The sequence below is a fragment of the Gobius niger genome, assembly GCF_951799975.1.
Source record: "Gobius niger genome assembly, chromosome: 17".
In the NCBI taxonomy this organism is placed as follows: domain Eukaryota; kingdom Metazoa; phylum Chordata; class Actinopteri; order Gobiiformes; family Gobiidae; genus Gobius; species Gobius niger.
This window is the reverse complement of record NC_136868.1, coordinates 12,692,398-12,707,240: the sequence shown is the minus strand read 5'-3', so window position 1 is coordinate 12,707,240 and position 14,843 is coordinate 12,692,398. Positions and strand designations below refer to the sequence as shown.

Sequence of the window (14,843 nt, the reverse complement as noted above, 5' to 3'; positions counted from 1 at the left end):
GTAGATTTGTTTTATTCACATATGGCAACAAAATAAAATAACTAACAACAGCATGATTTATAATAAGCATTAAGCCGTGGAGTTATATTGAGTTCATAGAGTTGTTTACATTATTAAATATGTCTTAAGTCATCAACTGGACTGGGTCGGCTGAGGATTGTTTGAGTTGAGGACTTTTCGTGTCTTCAACAAAGGCTTCTTCTACTCTCAATTTGAAAGAATTCAGCCCAGTTGATGTCTTCAGGCAAATTTGAAAACTTCTACTACACTATGGTTTCCCTTTTCAACAAGCAGACACACAACATACTCATTCACACCAAGAAATGTCTTCAAGGTAAGTGTAGTAATAAGCTAGTGTATCTTCAGTCAGTGCCTTAGATGGAGAAAGCTTAGAGTCATTGCAGATCAGTTTAGTGTGACTGGGCAATGCTAGAAAAGTACTCGAGCATGTCCTGAATGGTGAACTCCATAGTGACTCCAGAGCCCGGGTAACATCTGCCTATTAAATCTTCAAAGTGCTTGTACTGCCTGATGAACTCGTCTTGCATGGAGTGCCACACCACCTAGTGGACAAAAGACAATAATGCAATGCAGATCAAGTGTACACAGTGGGCAAAATTGGCAATACTAATTTCTTACTTGAAGCAGGCTTTCCTCTTCACACAGATGTTTGTCTACTTTCCGGTAAAGGTTGTCAAGTCCCTTTTTCACTTCCTTACCCGGATACTCTTTGATTACTTTGCGTAATTCTTGTTTGTTGAAAGCCAGTTGATAGCTCACCTCTTCTTCGCGAACGCCCTGAGCAACACGTGCCTCAACTCCCTCAAAGAAGTGCTGCAATGGACAGATAACATTTGACCTCAAAATCCACCAATAGATAATTCAAATCAACCCATTATTTTCTTTCTTACATTAAGTTTTTCCAGAGGCTGACCAAGCGAGTTGATCACATAGGACTGACGATGGTCTGTGTACTTCTGCTTGGCTTCACGCCTCTCTGCATCCAAACACGAGATCTTTAGACGGGACAGAGTCGAAAAGATATGATGGAAGTTCTCCATCATCACAACATCACGTGGTGTTTTCTGGCTTTCAGAGGCCACTTTCTCCACTGTGAAGACAAAAGGCTTTCTTTAGTTAAGTCAGTAAGATAATCATAAAATTACACATTTGTTGTGATAGTTACCATTCATAAATACAGCTCGAATAAGTTTGGCATAGGCTTTGTCCAGGTCCCCACGGCGCTCGGCATTACGGAAAATAGTTTCAGCCAACTCGGCGAACTCTTCAAATCCAGTAACGAAAGGCAGGATACCAACTTTGCTTTTCTTTGAAATTTTAAATTCTTCCATCTGTCTTATCTGACCAGACTGCAAAAGAATACACAAAGGTAAGTATTCAGGGATCTCGGCTCAGACTGCTGTCTCCCCCAACCCAACGCTGGAAAAAGTGGAAGACGATGGATGGTAATGCGAGTCAGTTTGGGACTGTCCAAGGTAAACAGTAGAAGAGGTTCAAACCACGAGGGACAGGGAATTCCTCCTCGGTGGGTCCAACGTGGTTTAGCCCTGAGACCAGTTCTATAAAAGAGGCACTACTGGACTAGGGAGGTGGTCCTAATTTGATGCCGGATTTTGGAACATTGTAAACATAACCATACTTTAAATTAAATTAGAGACGCACTATCTGTTCAATTTCTTTCACTGATTAATTGAATGCTTTATCAAATGATTATTAACTGCGTCACGTAAAAAAACAAAAAACGATTATTGTCCAAAGACACATTTTAAACTTATTTATCCTAAAAATCAGTTGCCAAATTGCCCTAATCTGTTTCATTACCTTTTCAGTGTAACAACTAATTGTATGGTTTTTTTATTGCCATTAATCCATTAACTGATGACCCATGAACTGGACGAACTTACAATGCATTTGTCAAAGTTCCTCTTGACCGTGACCAGCACGTTGCCCAAAGTGGTGCTGAGATATGAGGCTGGGTCGACATTCTCCGCTGTCCAGACGTGATGGCTCATCTTCACCAACATGTAGAGAGAGTTAAAACTGTCGACCTTGTCCCCCAGAGCAATAAGACTGTTCAGCTCTGTCTCTATGCACTGGAAGATTTTATTCATCATCAGACGCACCACGTCTTTTCTAGGAAAAGAAAAAAAAAGGAAAAGTTGAAACAAAGCAGGAGCGACAGAAGTGTTAGTAAACTATCAAATCCACCACTCACTCAGATGACATGGAGTGTCTGTGCTCGTGGTGATGAGGTATTCTCGTCAGCGTGCCTCCGTCTGCCTCCTCTGTCTCTGGCTGAAAAGTAAACACAAACAACTAATCTTTACAATCATCCATCATATACTGATGCCAAGCTGCTGCAACACTCTCTGGAGCCATAGCACTAGGATCCCACTGGCTCAAGCACTCATTCAATACCAAAAAAAAACAGCTTTATAGCCAGTAGAGGGTAAGAAACCAGCTGTGTTTGTTCATGGAGCCAGATTAGGTACAGTGCACAACTATGTACTAAGGAGTATTGATTGATTAAAACACAAAAATCATTCTTTGTTACACCCAACAAATTAGACTAATCGTGACTATCTTTGCAACAGTCTGCTAAAGGTATTGATTGCTTCTTGCAGTTACATTTCTTTCCAGCAACAAATAAAATCTATACCTGTGCGAGTGGTGGCATGACTGCTTGGTGCTGCTGCAGTTTAAAGAATTTGCTAATAAAGTCCTGTTCAGCAAGACACAGTGGCTCCAGTTCACTTAGAACCTGCTCAAAGATCTGCAACAAGAAGGATGTTGAATCTATGTTAGCCATGCATGGACAGGACATACAAACAATAATCATCAAGAAAAGGCAATGTTTAGTGACTTTATATCACCTTGTCAAATTTGGTCCTGTCGGCCACGTCTAAATCAGAGGCGGACATGTTCCCCATATCCAGCAGTGAGGAGGACTGGGAGCGCCTGCTATTGGAGCCCTGTACAGTGAGTTTGTTCAGACTCGAGGTGGAGCCAGTGAGTTTCCCAGAGCTGCCATGGAGGCCTTCAGCACAACAAATTATTATGTTATTATATTTTGAAAAAGAAGGTCAGTATATTAAACCTGCAAATATCACTCACAGAAAAACAGTGACCGTTAACAACTGTGACCAGGGCAGCACAACGCCAGCAATAACTGATAGACAAGATTCTTATACCGTCCTAAGTCATTTACTTATTTCTTTTATTTATTTACTGGTTTATTTGGTCAGTACAGTGCATGTTAATGAACATACATGGGTCTCATGGATGTAAACACACCACACCGGATTGTAGCCATTGGCTAATTTCCATCAGTCGTCCCCCATGCGTACTCTCAAACACACTCTCATTCATCCTGGCTTATTGTACATGTTTTTAGTGGTAGGGGAAACCAGAATACCCGGAGGAAACCTACGCAGGCGCGGGACGAACATGCAAACTCCACTCAGAAAGGCCCTGTCCCGGTGGGAATCAAACCCAGGACCTTCTAGCTGCGAATATTGCAAATACTGCGAATATTGATCAACCCTCAATTTTGGTTCACTTAAAATGGGATCTACTTTATTCCAAGAGTAGCCGTTAACTTTGCCGACTTCGCCGAGCTAAACTCCTCCCAGTGGTCTATGTATAGTCTGCGGGCTGAGCTTAACTTTAGTGTTGCTGATGAAGCCTTTTGGATGAGAGGCGAAATGTTCTACACTTTAACTACAGAGTACAAAAGAGGACTCAAGAAACTTCATTGAAGATGGACAACTCCTGAATGACTGAGAGCCTACACAGGCATAAAAACCATTAAGTTAAACTATATGGACATCCTATACAGTCAAAGAGGAGTGAAAATCAAAGCAACTTGCCTTTTTTGTTGTTGCAGTCACATTTCATTTTACTGTGGAAAGTTTAAGACTAATAGTTCTTTTATATTACGAATACTGTGTGTTTTTTTGTAATTAGAAACCAGGCATTTGCATTACATTGTGCAGCTCTGGTCAACATGCAAAGATTATTGTCATTGTGTCACAAAATTCACGAGTAAGAAATTATGTACAATACGGTAGTTACACTTATCTCCCCCCACCCCCTTACAGGAACCTATAGTATGCATTATTGGTGATGAAGACACATAAAGCACAATAAAAGCGACTGAATTCAAGTTAAGAGCTTGATACTTACTTTCGGTTTCCGTTTTGAGTGCGCTCTCTTTCCGAGGAAGCGTGGCTGCAGCCGGTTAGAAAGGCAGGCATCAGAGACAGAGACATGTTAGGCTTAGAACATGCAGCAATGGGAGGGTGAGAGGTTAGGTGTATAGCTGTCACATGACGACGTGCACTCCAGTGGCTTTAAAATGCTAGCACAAACTTTGGAAAACAAAATGCATCACTTTGTTTTCGGAAATGAGCTGACACAGGACATAGACGAGTGCCAAAAAAGTCCATCACATGTCTTACCCAAACATACAAACATAAGAAGCAAAAAGGCTACCAGTAAATGGAGAACTTATTTTGTATAATATTTAAAGTCATACTACGTAAGATCTCACCTAATATAATAGAACACAAGCATAAATCTTTTCACCGGTCTTTCTTTTTAGTACTTAACTATTTACTATGAGTTTGCTCTCTTCAGAACTGACTGATGTTGCCACTTTGCTATGACCACAAGTGGCCAAACATTAAATGTGCATCCATTAGCTCGTTGTCCAAATGCTGTAATGTGCAACTGACAGCAAAAATGTCAGTGTCTAACTGCTCATTAGGAGTATGTTTGGCATTGCTGGCATGTTTGTCTTTGCTTTGAGCTTTAAAGCAGTACTAAGTAACTTGTTTACCTTAATAAATCCTTTTCATAGTCCCTCTGGGGGTAATACAAGTATTAATGGGATGATTATCGGGTCTTTCATCTCCCCCTGGTGTCTCTGGCCAGAAAACCACAATTGTAAATTCGCTGCCTACAGGTCGGAGGCCCCAATACACACTAATGGAATCACAAAGAAGAAGCTAACGGGCAAAGCCAACTACAGGCTAGCACCACTTAAACAGTATTTACAGCCAAGTTTGTGTCAAATGATCTCCATTGTGTAATTGGATGTACCGCTCTCCCTTTGTCTTTTTTGTCAGAGTAGTATTTACTCCCAAGAACAATTAATAAGTAAAAAAGGGCAACATGCTACGACACCTGCAGTGGCACTTATGGCCTCTAGGGGCATGAGTTACTTCGTACTGCTTTAATTGCTCTTGTGATGCAGCATGTAATATACAGTATACAGTATATAACCTGGAATCTGCAGTGTGGCCTTAAGCAAATATATTGAGGTTGAAAGTATACGTAATATAGCATGACAAAATCAACTGACACCACGGGAACACAGTGGATACAAAATATGCTCATGCTGGAAAAATGTATTTGAATGAGTCAGATCTGAAGAAAGTTCAGGTCTTACCAAACTTGCCCTTCGCCTCCTTGCTCGTGCCCGCCATCTTGATCTTGGCAACTTCAAAGAAATCTTTAATTTCTCGTTCATACAGCCGGCTCATGTAATCAACATACGTCTGTGGAGTTGATGAGAACATCTGATTAGGAGCCAGAGTCTGCTGCAATGGTGTGTGATGTTCTTTTTACTTGTCTTGTCTGGTTATGACCCAGGAATAAGTCAAGGTATATTTTCACCCTATTCTGCATTTTTTACTAATACAGTCATACCTTTACAATATTCATAATTTGACTTTTTCAGGCCCAGTATTTCCCCAGTATTTTCACTCAATTGTTATATTTTAGGGCCTCTATTATAGTGCTTTTTAAGATAACCCTCACCCTGGACAGTCCGTCGTATTTCTCCTTGTGCGTGTTCTTGAGCCACTCCATGAGTTTGGCGTAACGCAGCAGGTCTCTGTGCAGAGGGCTGTGTTTGGGAAGGCTCAACTCCACCGTGTTCTGGGACATTGTGGAGCTCTGGTCGTGGCCCTGAGAAAAAAAGAGAAGCTCAAGCTTTTAGAAACATGTGGAAGGAAAATGCTAAATCTCCAAAGAATCAAACTGGCTTCAAACGAATACTCTCAAATACAGGTGCATGTCAAATTTAATTAGGGCTGAATAAATATGAGGGACATTTTTACATCATATGTTAAACAAGTTGTCATCTGTACAAGGCTGTTGATGGGATAGAATTGAAGACCCATTCGAGAGGGTTCATCAGTTTTACATTCACTCTGGTTTGCTGACTTTATGCTGTACCTCTCTGGTATGGAGGAGTTGTCTTAGTAGTTGGACAACAAGACGGGCACAAATACTACTAAACAAACCATAGGAAATGCAATACTACGGAAGCCTCGTCTTGCCCAGCAAAGATGACGACTTTTGTACGACTAAGATCTTACACATAAAACATGTCAAAATTACACTGTCACTGTTTAAAACTATTGAAATAGCCAATCTGTTGAGAAAGCACCTTGATTATGGACATGCATCTGTATTTTCAATTAATCCCCTTCCATTCTCACTCACACTTATTGAAAACACATTATTCTTTTCTTTACATTTTTGTAGCCCATTCATTCATGCACACAGCAGTCAGGCAATGGATTTAGTTAGCACGATAGCCAACACATGAAGAAATGGTTTCATCTACTATTAAAAAATGACGTTGCTTGTAGAAACAGGATTAGATGTTAAACAGTCTCCGTATGCCATGCAGTAGACCATGGCCCAAACTCTCTTACATAAAGTAATGTAAGTTAGAATGAAGTATGAGATGACATCCAGCGGCAGACGTTGCATGTTTTCTTTTTTTCTTTTTTCGTGAGCGAGTACTCACTGGGAGAGACAGACAGGAGGATCTATAGAACTGAGGGATGGTCATTTTGAAGTAACTGAAGTGGTTGAACTGATGCAGAGACAGAGAGAAAGAGAGAGCAGAGGGCGATGAATGAGAGCGACCAGTGGGGTGAGGGAGAAGGGACACAGCACATCAGGAAGCGACACAGGAAATAGAGCTGCAGCAAACAGGAGGTCTATGTGAGGAGACAGGAAGTCGGTAAAGAGTGAGGACACCATGGAGAGATCATACAGCTGGATTTGGAAGTAACTTAAAGTAGCTATTGATTTAAATTGATAAAAATCATGATTTGCCGATGCCTCCAATTGGTCCAGAACATATGTTTAAACCACATGACAAAAGCTGCACAAAATAATGTTTGTTCCTTCAAGTACGCAAAAGCCTTTTTCATGCGACTCATAAGGTGTTACCTGGTGGACGAACACATTGTTGAGGTGATTGGTGAGACGTCGGGCAAAAGTGTCTCTGAGCTCAGCAAACAGGTGCTGCTGCTGTTTCACTGCAGACAGCTTTTCATGACCTAAAATATGACAAAATAATTACATTTACTCATAAAAGTTATTAAGTGATTTTTTTTTTCTCTAAATTATTAAAGTTAATGTACCTGGTCGGAGGGCCACATTCATGCATTGCAGAAGAGCTTCAGAAGCGTTGATACAGGCCTCGATCCCTTTAGGAGATGACAGATCTCCCTCTTGTAACGCCCTGATGTGTCCCTTTGACAAGTCTAGATAATTCTACGGGCATACAAGAACACAAATTAAAATTACATTAGGCTATAACGATTTTTGGCATAAATAATTTCAAATTCATGGACATATTCTAAATTGAAATAGGTTCAACTCACTGTCCTTCAAACGTTGAGCATAATTGCTGAATATAAGATTGAATCAGCCCTTCATTTTTATCAATACATTTTATTTACCACTAAAAACTGAATCTCATCCAGTAGTTTTCCGTTGTTCGTGTTGCTGATCTGAATGAGGCGGTTGCTCTGGGAGATCTGGTCCATCTGATCCTTCACGCTCTGCAGCATCTCCTCGTAGCTGCTCAGTTTCCCTTCAATTGTGTCGACCTCGCCTAAGGCTTCATCCAGGAGCTGCATCAGGATATTCACCTGCTTCTCAGAAGCCATAATGGACTGAATGTTGGCCTGGAAGAGGGGGGAAATGTAGGGTATGATTATGTTGTTAAAGCATACATCCAACATAATGTAAGTAATGTTTGTTTCCAGCTGATAACACCACTCTTGTTTTTTGAGTCATATTTTAACCATATCAACAGAAAAGGTCATCCTGTGTCGGTTTCAGTCGCTAGTTTGCGAAGTTGCCGAAAAGCTAGCTTGTAGGCTTATGGTAGACGATGAATTACACCCTCCTTTGAGCCAAAACAACTAACAACAAACACACTCCAAACACTGAATCGACCACTTAAGAAAGAGCAAAGGTTTGTCCTTTTAGATACGTTGTTAGCAATGACACTCATTTGGTTTCTGTTGCCGTTGTCATGCCGAGACGTCCTCTGCACATCATCTCCAACTTTCATTCTTTCTTACATGATTAGAATTAGCTTTTACTCGGCTTATGTGTAATGCATCCACAACATGACTGACCCCGTCCAGGACTTGCAGCTCCCTAGAGAGCTGTTCGGCAAAAGCTTCAGCGTTTGAGACGGCGTACTCGCACATCTCCATCATACTCTCAATGTCCTGCTCCTCACGGGTGCTCAGCTCCTGGTACTCATCAAGAGTATCTTCATCTCCCCCGGCAACACTCTGGCTTTCTCCACTTGGAACGGACTCTGTAAAGAAAATAGAAAGAAGAAAAAACATATATATTTACTATTATGACAAATGTAATGTTGACAAACAAGGAGTGCGTGGGACAGGAAGAGGTGTTAGGACTTTACTTTTTTAAATGATGAGCTTCTCTAAGGCTATAATATCTATTTCTAATATGGATGCAGATGTAATGATGCAGATGCAGTGAAATCGTCGAATATTGATTGCTGAGTTAAGATTTAGTAGATGGGGATGCAACATTAAAACAATGGAGGTAAAAAGAATGAATTTCTAATCAAGTTTTTAACTACTGAAAGTTTTACTGCAATATCTGATAACCTCTGGAGCAATTTATAAAACAATGCAATACTGTGCAATAACTGACAAAAGCATCAACAGTAGGATGAGGCAAACTATTATTCATATTTGATTAATTTAAGCTGCATTGTTTGATTTGGGAATAGTATCTTTAATTTAATTTAATTTTGAGGGGAGTGACATGACATATTTGTCTATAATGAGAATGGTTTGCTGAAGGTTAAAATGGAGAGGAGTGAGGAGGCAGTGAAATCCTACCAACCTTCCGCTTTAGGAAGTTCTGGCCAGAGAAAAGTCAAGAGAAAAAGTAAGAATAAAGAATAATTTAACACAGAAAGCAAGACAACAAACCAGGATTCAAAGAAGAGGCAGAATGTAGGTATAAGCATAGTAACATCCAGTAAAATAACAAGAAAAACACATAGTTAGCAGAGGCAAAATATCAAAGTAAATAGTAAGAGATGCAATCAATCCATGCTGTCACAAAAGGCAAATGGGTGGTAATGTGTCATACCTTCCAGCAGCTGAGGACTGACATTCACAAACTCAAGCTTCTTTCTCAGGTATCGCTGGTTTAGTTTCCAAATACAGGAAATGAAGGAGTTCTTTTCTGCAGTGCTACTGGCCACCCATTTGTACACCTTCTCAAAGTGCAGGTCGAACTCGGGATTTTCCTAAATGACCGCATTCATACATCAGTGATTTATTACTGAATGGCAAATCAATTAATTAATGGGTTTTACCTTGCTCGCATCTTTGGCATCTACTTCAGTCAAATCTCGAAGCTCCCAGGTCTGCTGCCGCTTGTAGAAATCCCCTTTGTCAGATTTCTTTACCTTTACCACCTTCACTTGAACCGGTCTTTCGGTGGTGACTGACAACAAACATTATCATTATTTAAAAGTTAATCGTGGTGAATCGATGCAACATTTGTCTGAGGTGGTTTATTAACATCTTACCCGTTGCACATAAGAAGCAGTTCTTCTTTTTCTTCCCAGCTTTGCAGACATTAACGATGCCAAGAAGGCGCTCGTCATTGGGAGTGAAGATGTCCCTCTGGAGAGCGTGCTTTATGGCTGTCATGGTGGAGGAGGCTGCTGTCACATGGAAAACATAAGATGTCAACCTCATAACGAAATGTTTGTGTGGATGCATTATTATTATTATGTCCCTACAGAGGAGTGGTTATATGTTAGGACACATCATATACTGACGTTTAGGCTCCAGAGAACAGCTTGTAATTCATGTTTCAAGCAAAAATAGTGCAATGATGTTTTTTGGCAGATGGAAACATGTCACAATGACGCTTTTATAATAAACATCATCACCACCTCGCAGCTATGTGACACGGTTTTAAGTAATAAAACGACACAAGAAGAAAAAAGGCTTAACCTTATATAAACAGTCATGGCTTAAGTCCAAACAGCGTGTAAAAGACTCCTATCCCATCAGAAATTACACATGATCTTCAGCAAAAACATTGTTGTTTTCCCTGCTAGCACGTAATGCTAACTGTCTGGCTAAAAAAAACACTAAAATGCTGTGACCTTTAACACACACCGTGATTTTACTTGTGACATATCAGTGGCCAATGTCTGAAACAAACAAACTCAATGTGCATAAATATGCTTGATAAAAAGCATTATTACCTCGTTACACCGCCACTCGACTGTTTAGCAGCTGCTCCGCCCTCGCGCTTCCGGGTTGTGTTTGTCATGTGATCACTTCAGTGCATCTGCATCATCAGCAAAGAGAAGGACCGTCTTAAACAGGTGAATATCGATACAAGAGCAGCAGACTAAAACTTATCATCAACAACAACAACAACCACACATTACTGTGTTGTAACAATAAACCGCTGGAGGGCAATGAAACAGTGGGTTCAATATGCCTGGGGGATAAGAATGTAATGATTTATCAAATCCTTGAGGGTTTAGCCATTATTAATCCAACATATCGAATTAATAATTAGAATTCAGGGTGCAGACAACTTTTCAAGAATAAACACCAGGTGGCATTGTTGATCTACTGAATGTCCGCCATTTCTTAAAGTTAAACTACAGAGTGAGAACAAACCTCTGGTCTGTTTAACTGTCATATTTTTTTATGAAAAGCTCTTCAGGGAATGTTGGTCTACTGAGTGACAACAGTAAACATTATGAGCAAAGGCATAAGATGCAAATCCTAAAATGATTGTTCAGGGACCTGATGAAAGATATAACATACAAATGCATTCATTTGTATATAGTCCTTCTGTCTCTTGAGATGTATTTAAAAACAACTGCACTTGACAACATTGCAAATCTAGAGAGCAATTTATTGTCATCATACAATGTGACCTATCCTTGAACAATACATTTATTTTCAGTTTAATGTGGGTCTTTTTTCACATTGTTTTCAATATCATGCTGGTCCCAGTGCAAAATGATTATAAATTTTAGGACAAATGTCATCACATGGTGCTGTTACAGTATGTTTTGATATTATTAGTGCCACAACTACGGATTACATGATTATTTCTTCCATATTTCTGTTCCATCACTCTTTGCTTTGCATGACTCATAGCTGAACACTTGACAAAACTGTTTCATTAATGTTTAGAATGAATGATGCAAAAGCCTGCTCTAAAACAGGTGCATGACAGTTTAAAATGCAAATCTTATATTCTTTAAATAACTGCATGCTATATTTTACAATTTAATGAAGATGTTTAAGTAAATTAAATTGTACATCTCAAAATTTGCTTATAAATTAGACAGTTTATGTGGTCAATCACATTTAGGATAGGATTGTTGGATGGACTGCTCTCTTGGTAATTTAGTTTCTAGTGTTTGGTAATTATAGAGGAATTAGCAATGAGGATTAGAGCGGCATGGTATTGAAGAAATATCTAATGGTTGTTTTTATACAAGAAAGAAGACTGAAATATGAACTGCTCAACTAGTACAAGAATAGCTTATGCATTTCAGGGTTACCAGGTTTTATAATACATAAAATCCCATTTAAACTGGTTATTCAGTTGCTTTCTGAGAATATTTTATTACCTAATGAATTGCAGTCTGGTTTGCTAATTATAATTGTGATTATTCTTGAAGTCATAATGAGGATCTACATGTGGGGCTTAGCGAGAGAGAGCATTTCAAAATGTCATTACCAGATCATGTACTACGACCCCGCGTGTACCTTTTCTTTGCTTGTGCGGCGGAAGTGGGGTGCGCTCCCATATAAATAAACCTGATGATGGCAGAGACGGGAGCCCCAGTGTCGCAGAGACATGATCCTAATGAACAGTGCGGCGTCAGGGGACAGTGATTACATCTGTCTAATCTCCATTTGACATTTACACAGCTGATCTGGACCCGATAGCCTTTTCTTTTCCTGCTTAGATCAGAAATGTACGAATTGCTATCTGCTTGGCATTTCATGTTGCCTTTTAATACACAGAAGAATGCATCAACATTGGTGTAGAGCCATAGTAGTGATACTGGCATAATACACTATTTTTGACCTAATAAACTGTGCTACTGCTTTATGTTTTGGAATTTTTCTCGCACAGACATATTCCACCATGCATTTGCTTGATTTCACACATATCTGATGGTCATTTCAGTTTTTCATATTTCAGATCCTCACTTCGTTTTAGTGCTATCACGGCTTTATGCCGTTTGACCAAGATTTCATCACATTCGCCTTGTGTTCTGCTTTTGGCCATTGCTTTAATGGCCATCAATAAAATGACAACCCCAACGAAGAACTCTTTGCCAAGCTTGTAAATTGCACAACAAACTCAAGCCGTCATTACAAAGATACAATAAGCCCTCCAGCACACAACCTCTGGCCCCCAAGATGATTTTGAGAAATATCATTGGGCAAATAAGAGATCAAATACCTGTTAAAGTAGTCTAAAAATGTTTCTGTCAGAACATCCCGCTTGGTCATATGTAATGTTAAACAGTGATTCTCTACTGGTGGGTGTGGACCCAAAAGTGGGAGTCATGGAACCATTTTCAGTGGGTCGCGAGTCTATAGGGAACTTTTATTCAATATATCTGAAATTGCATGGAAACACTAACTGTGTCTGTTACAATGAATGTTATTGGGTTGTTTTTTATCATAATTTTAGTCTTAATGGGAAATCTACTGCTTGTTCAACAAAAACTTGTGTGGAAAATACAATATTTTATACGATATATGACAAATTACATTTTTATTTGGGTCCTCGGCTTGTCATCCGAGGGTAATGGTGGGTCGCAAAGCCCTGCCACCAGAGAACCACTGATGTAAAACATTGGCATTTGCAGAAAATAGTTCTTTACTTTAGGCTACAATGTTGAGGTTTGGCCCTTGGGTGCTTTGGGAGTGATGAAAAAAGGCCTTCAACGACGCAAACTTGCCTACCCCTGTCCTAAACAGTCTATAATTTAAATGGAGTTGGTGCAGCAAAGAATTCTATTGCGGCAACTATGGTAAGGTAACTAGGTTTATAGTGAATATCTCCATAATGGCTGAACCTATCCACACAAAGCACAATGCCTTTTCTCTCAACACAAACCAAGGTCAAAGTACTGCTTCATAAATATGCCCAAAAGGACTTTCAGCCATAAGATGAAAGATCAGATTTGTAGATTATCTGTTCTGGATTTCTTCTTAAAACTGTGTCTCTCACATTGAGTTGTGTAGGTCCCTGCCCTCCAACTGAAATAATTAGCTGTTTGCACAGAATGGCGGCATCATCTCACTCAGTCAGCCCCATTGGCAACAAAAAAACCTTGCGAATGACTGACAGACCACTCTAATTAAGCCATTCTGAGATTGTTTTAAAAAAAAAAAGTCTTTTCTATTTTGCCTTGAATGTCCTTTGTATGGCATTTTTCCTCTTCTCTGCTGCCTTATTATAGTAAAAAGAAAATGACAGCATACAAGGCGAAAGAAGTTTGTTACGGCAGTAAACAACAACTCACTTCTGTAACCTCACGCCAAGGTAAGGTTGTCAGATAACAAGCCAAGAACAACACGCAGACTGCAGCAAGCATGAGAGCAGCTATTACATGAGCAATGCTGCATATAGAGCTCTCTGCTTGTTAGGCCTCGATCATTTGTGCAGCTTGGTTTTAAGGTAATCATGTCATTTAAAGTGTGCGCATGCGGCCGTTGCAGAGAAGGTGGGTTTGAATGGGACTTTTGGATCAGCCCATCAATAAGAAAATGTGGGAGTATTGATTTAGATGTTTGGTGTAACATTTGTAATTACTAGACTTGTTACTTTTATTCATTTATTCCTTTTCTGTGAAGTAATAGGGCAGAAACAGAGAGAGATACACAACCATTCAGCTGCACAATTGAAGGAAAAACCTTGAGCAATTTGTGTCATGATCAAATTGTGTCAAAACATGCAAACGAGGACCAAGGCTAAGGAACTAGACTAGGAAAATCATTCTGCTTGGTCAGATGCAAGACCTCAGTGATTTTGCGATGTATTGTGGTTTCTAAATCGATATTATGCCCGCTAATATTGTAATAACAGTAAATTAGTAGCCCTATTTAGATTACCTCAGTCACATGCACCTTAATACATGCATTTTTTTTTAATGGAGAAAACCAAAACACCAATAATGTTGCTCGAGTCTAACTCCCAACAGACCCTGCCACGTAATAGACACTATCAAGACCTTATTGCAAAGATTTATCAACGTAATAACAATAAAACATGTATCTATATGTACACATATATTGAATGTCTATAGTGTAAGAGATGCACATTAGATTATTCATTATGCTCACGTGCCATGCATTAGCATTTCATGAGAATGAGGAAAAAACACACATAAAATCTTAAATCAAACTGAACGATAATTCACATTCTTCCATAAACTCTGATTC

At 39.6% G+C, this 14,843-nt stretch overlaps 1 protein-coding gene across 5 annotated transcripts; it reads right to left on the bottom strand.

Annotated features, from left to right (window-relative positions):
- Positions 1-349: 349 nt before the first annotated feature.
- exoc1 (exocyst complex component 1) lies at positions 350-10,688 on the bottom strand. Of its 5 annotated transcripts, none has more exons than XM_079575178.1 (20): positions 10,613-10,688; positions 9,923-10,057; positions 9,707-9,837; positions 9,478-9,637; positions 9,226-9,243; positions 8,478-8,665; positions 7,791-8,018; positions 7,470-7,602; positions 7,276-7,385; positions 5,845-5,994; positions 5,474-5,582; positions 4,207-4,251; positions 2,895-3,058; positions 2,681-2,794; positions 2,237-2,316; positions 1,926-2,154; positions 1,187-1,370; positions 912-1,111; positions 640-834; positions 350-563 (listed from the first exon to the last, which is right to left on the bottom strand). In XM_079575178.1, the coding sequence occupies exons 2-20, from the start codon at positions 10,044-10,046 to the stop codon at positions 411-413; spliced, it is 2,715 nt and encodes a 904-aa protein (XP_079431304.1). In that variant the 5' UTR covers positions 10,047-10,057; positions 10,613-10,688; the 3' UTR covers positions 350-410. The 5 variants fall into 5 exon arrangements, with proteins under 5 accessions (XP_079431304.1, XP_079431303.1, XP_079431306.1 ...); XM_079575177.1 differs by having other exon boundaries at positions 9,923-10,060; positions 10,613-10,678; XM_079575180.1 differs by lacking the exon at positions 4,207-4,251 and having other exon boundaries at positions 9,923-10,060; positions 10,613-10,678.
- Positions 10,689-14,843: the final 4,155 nt, after the last annotated feature.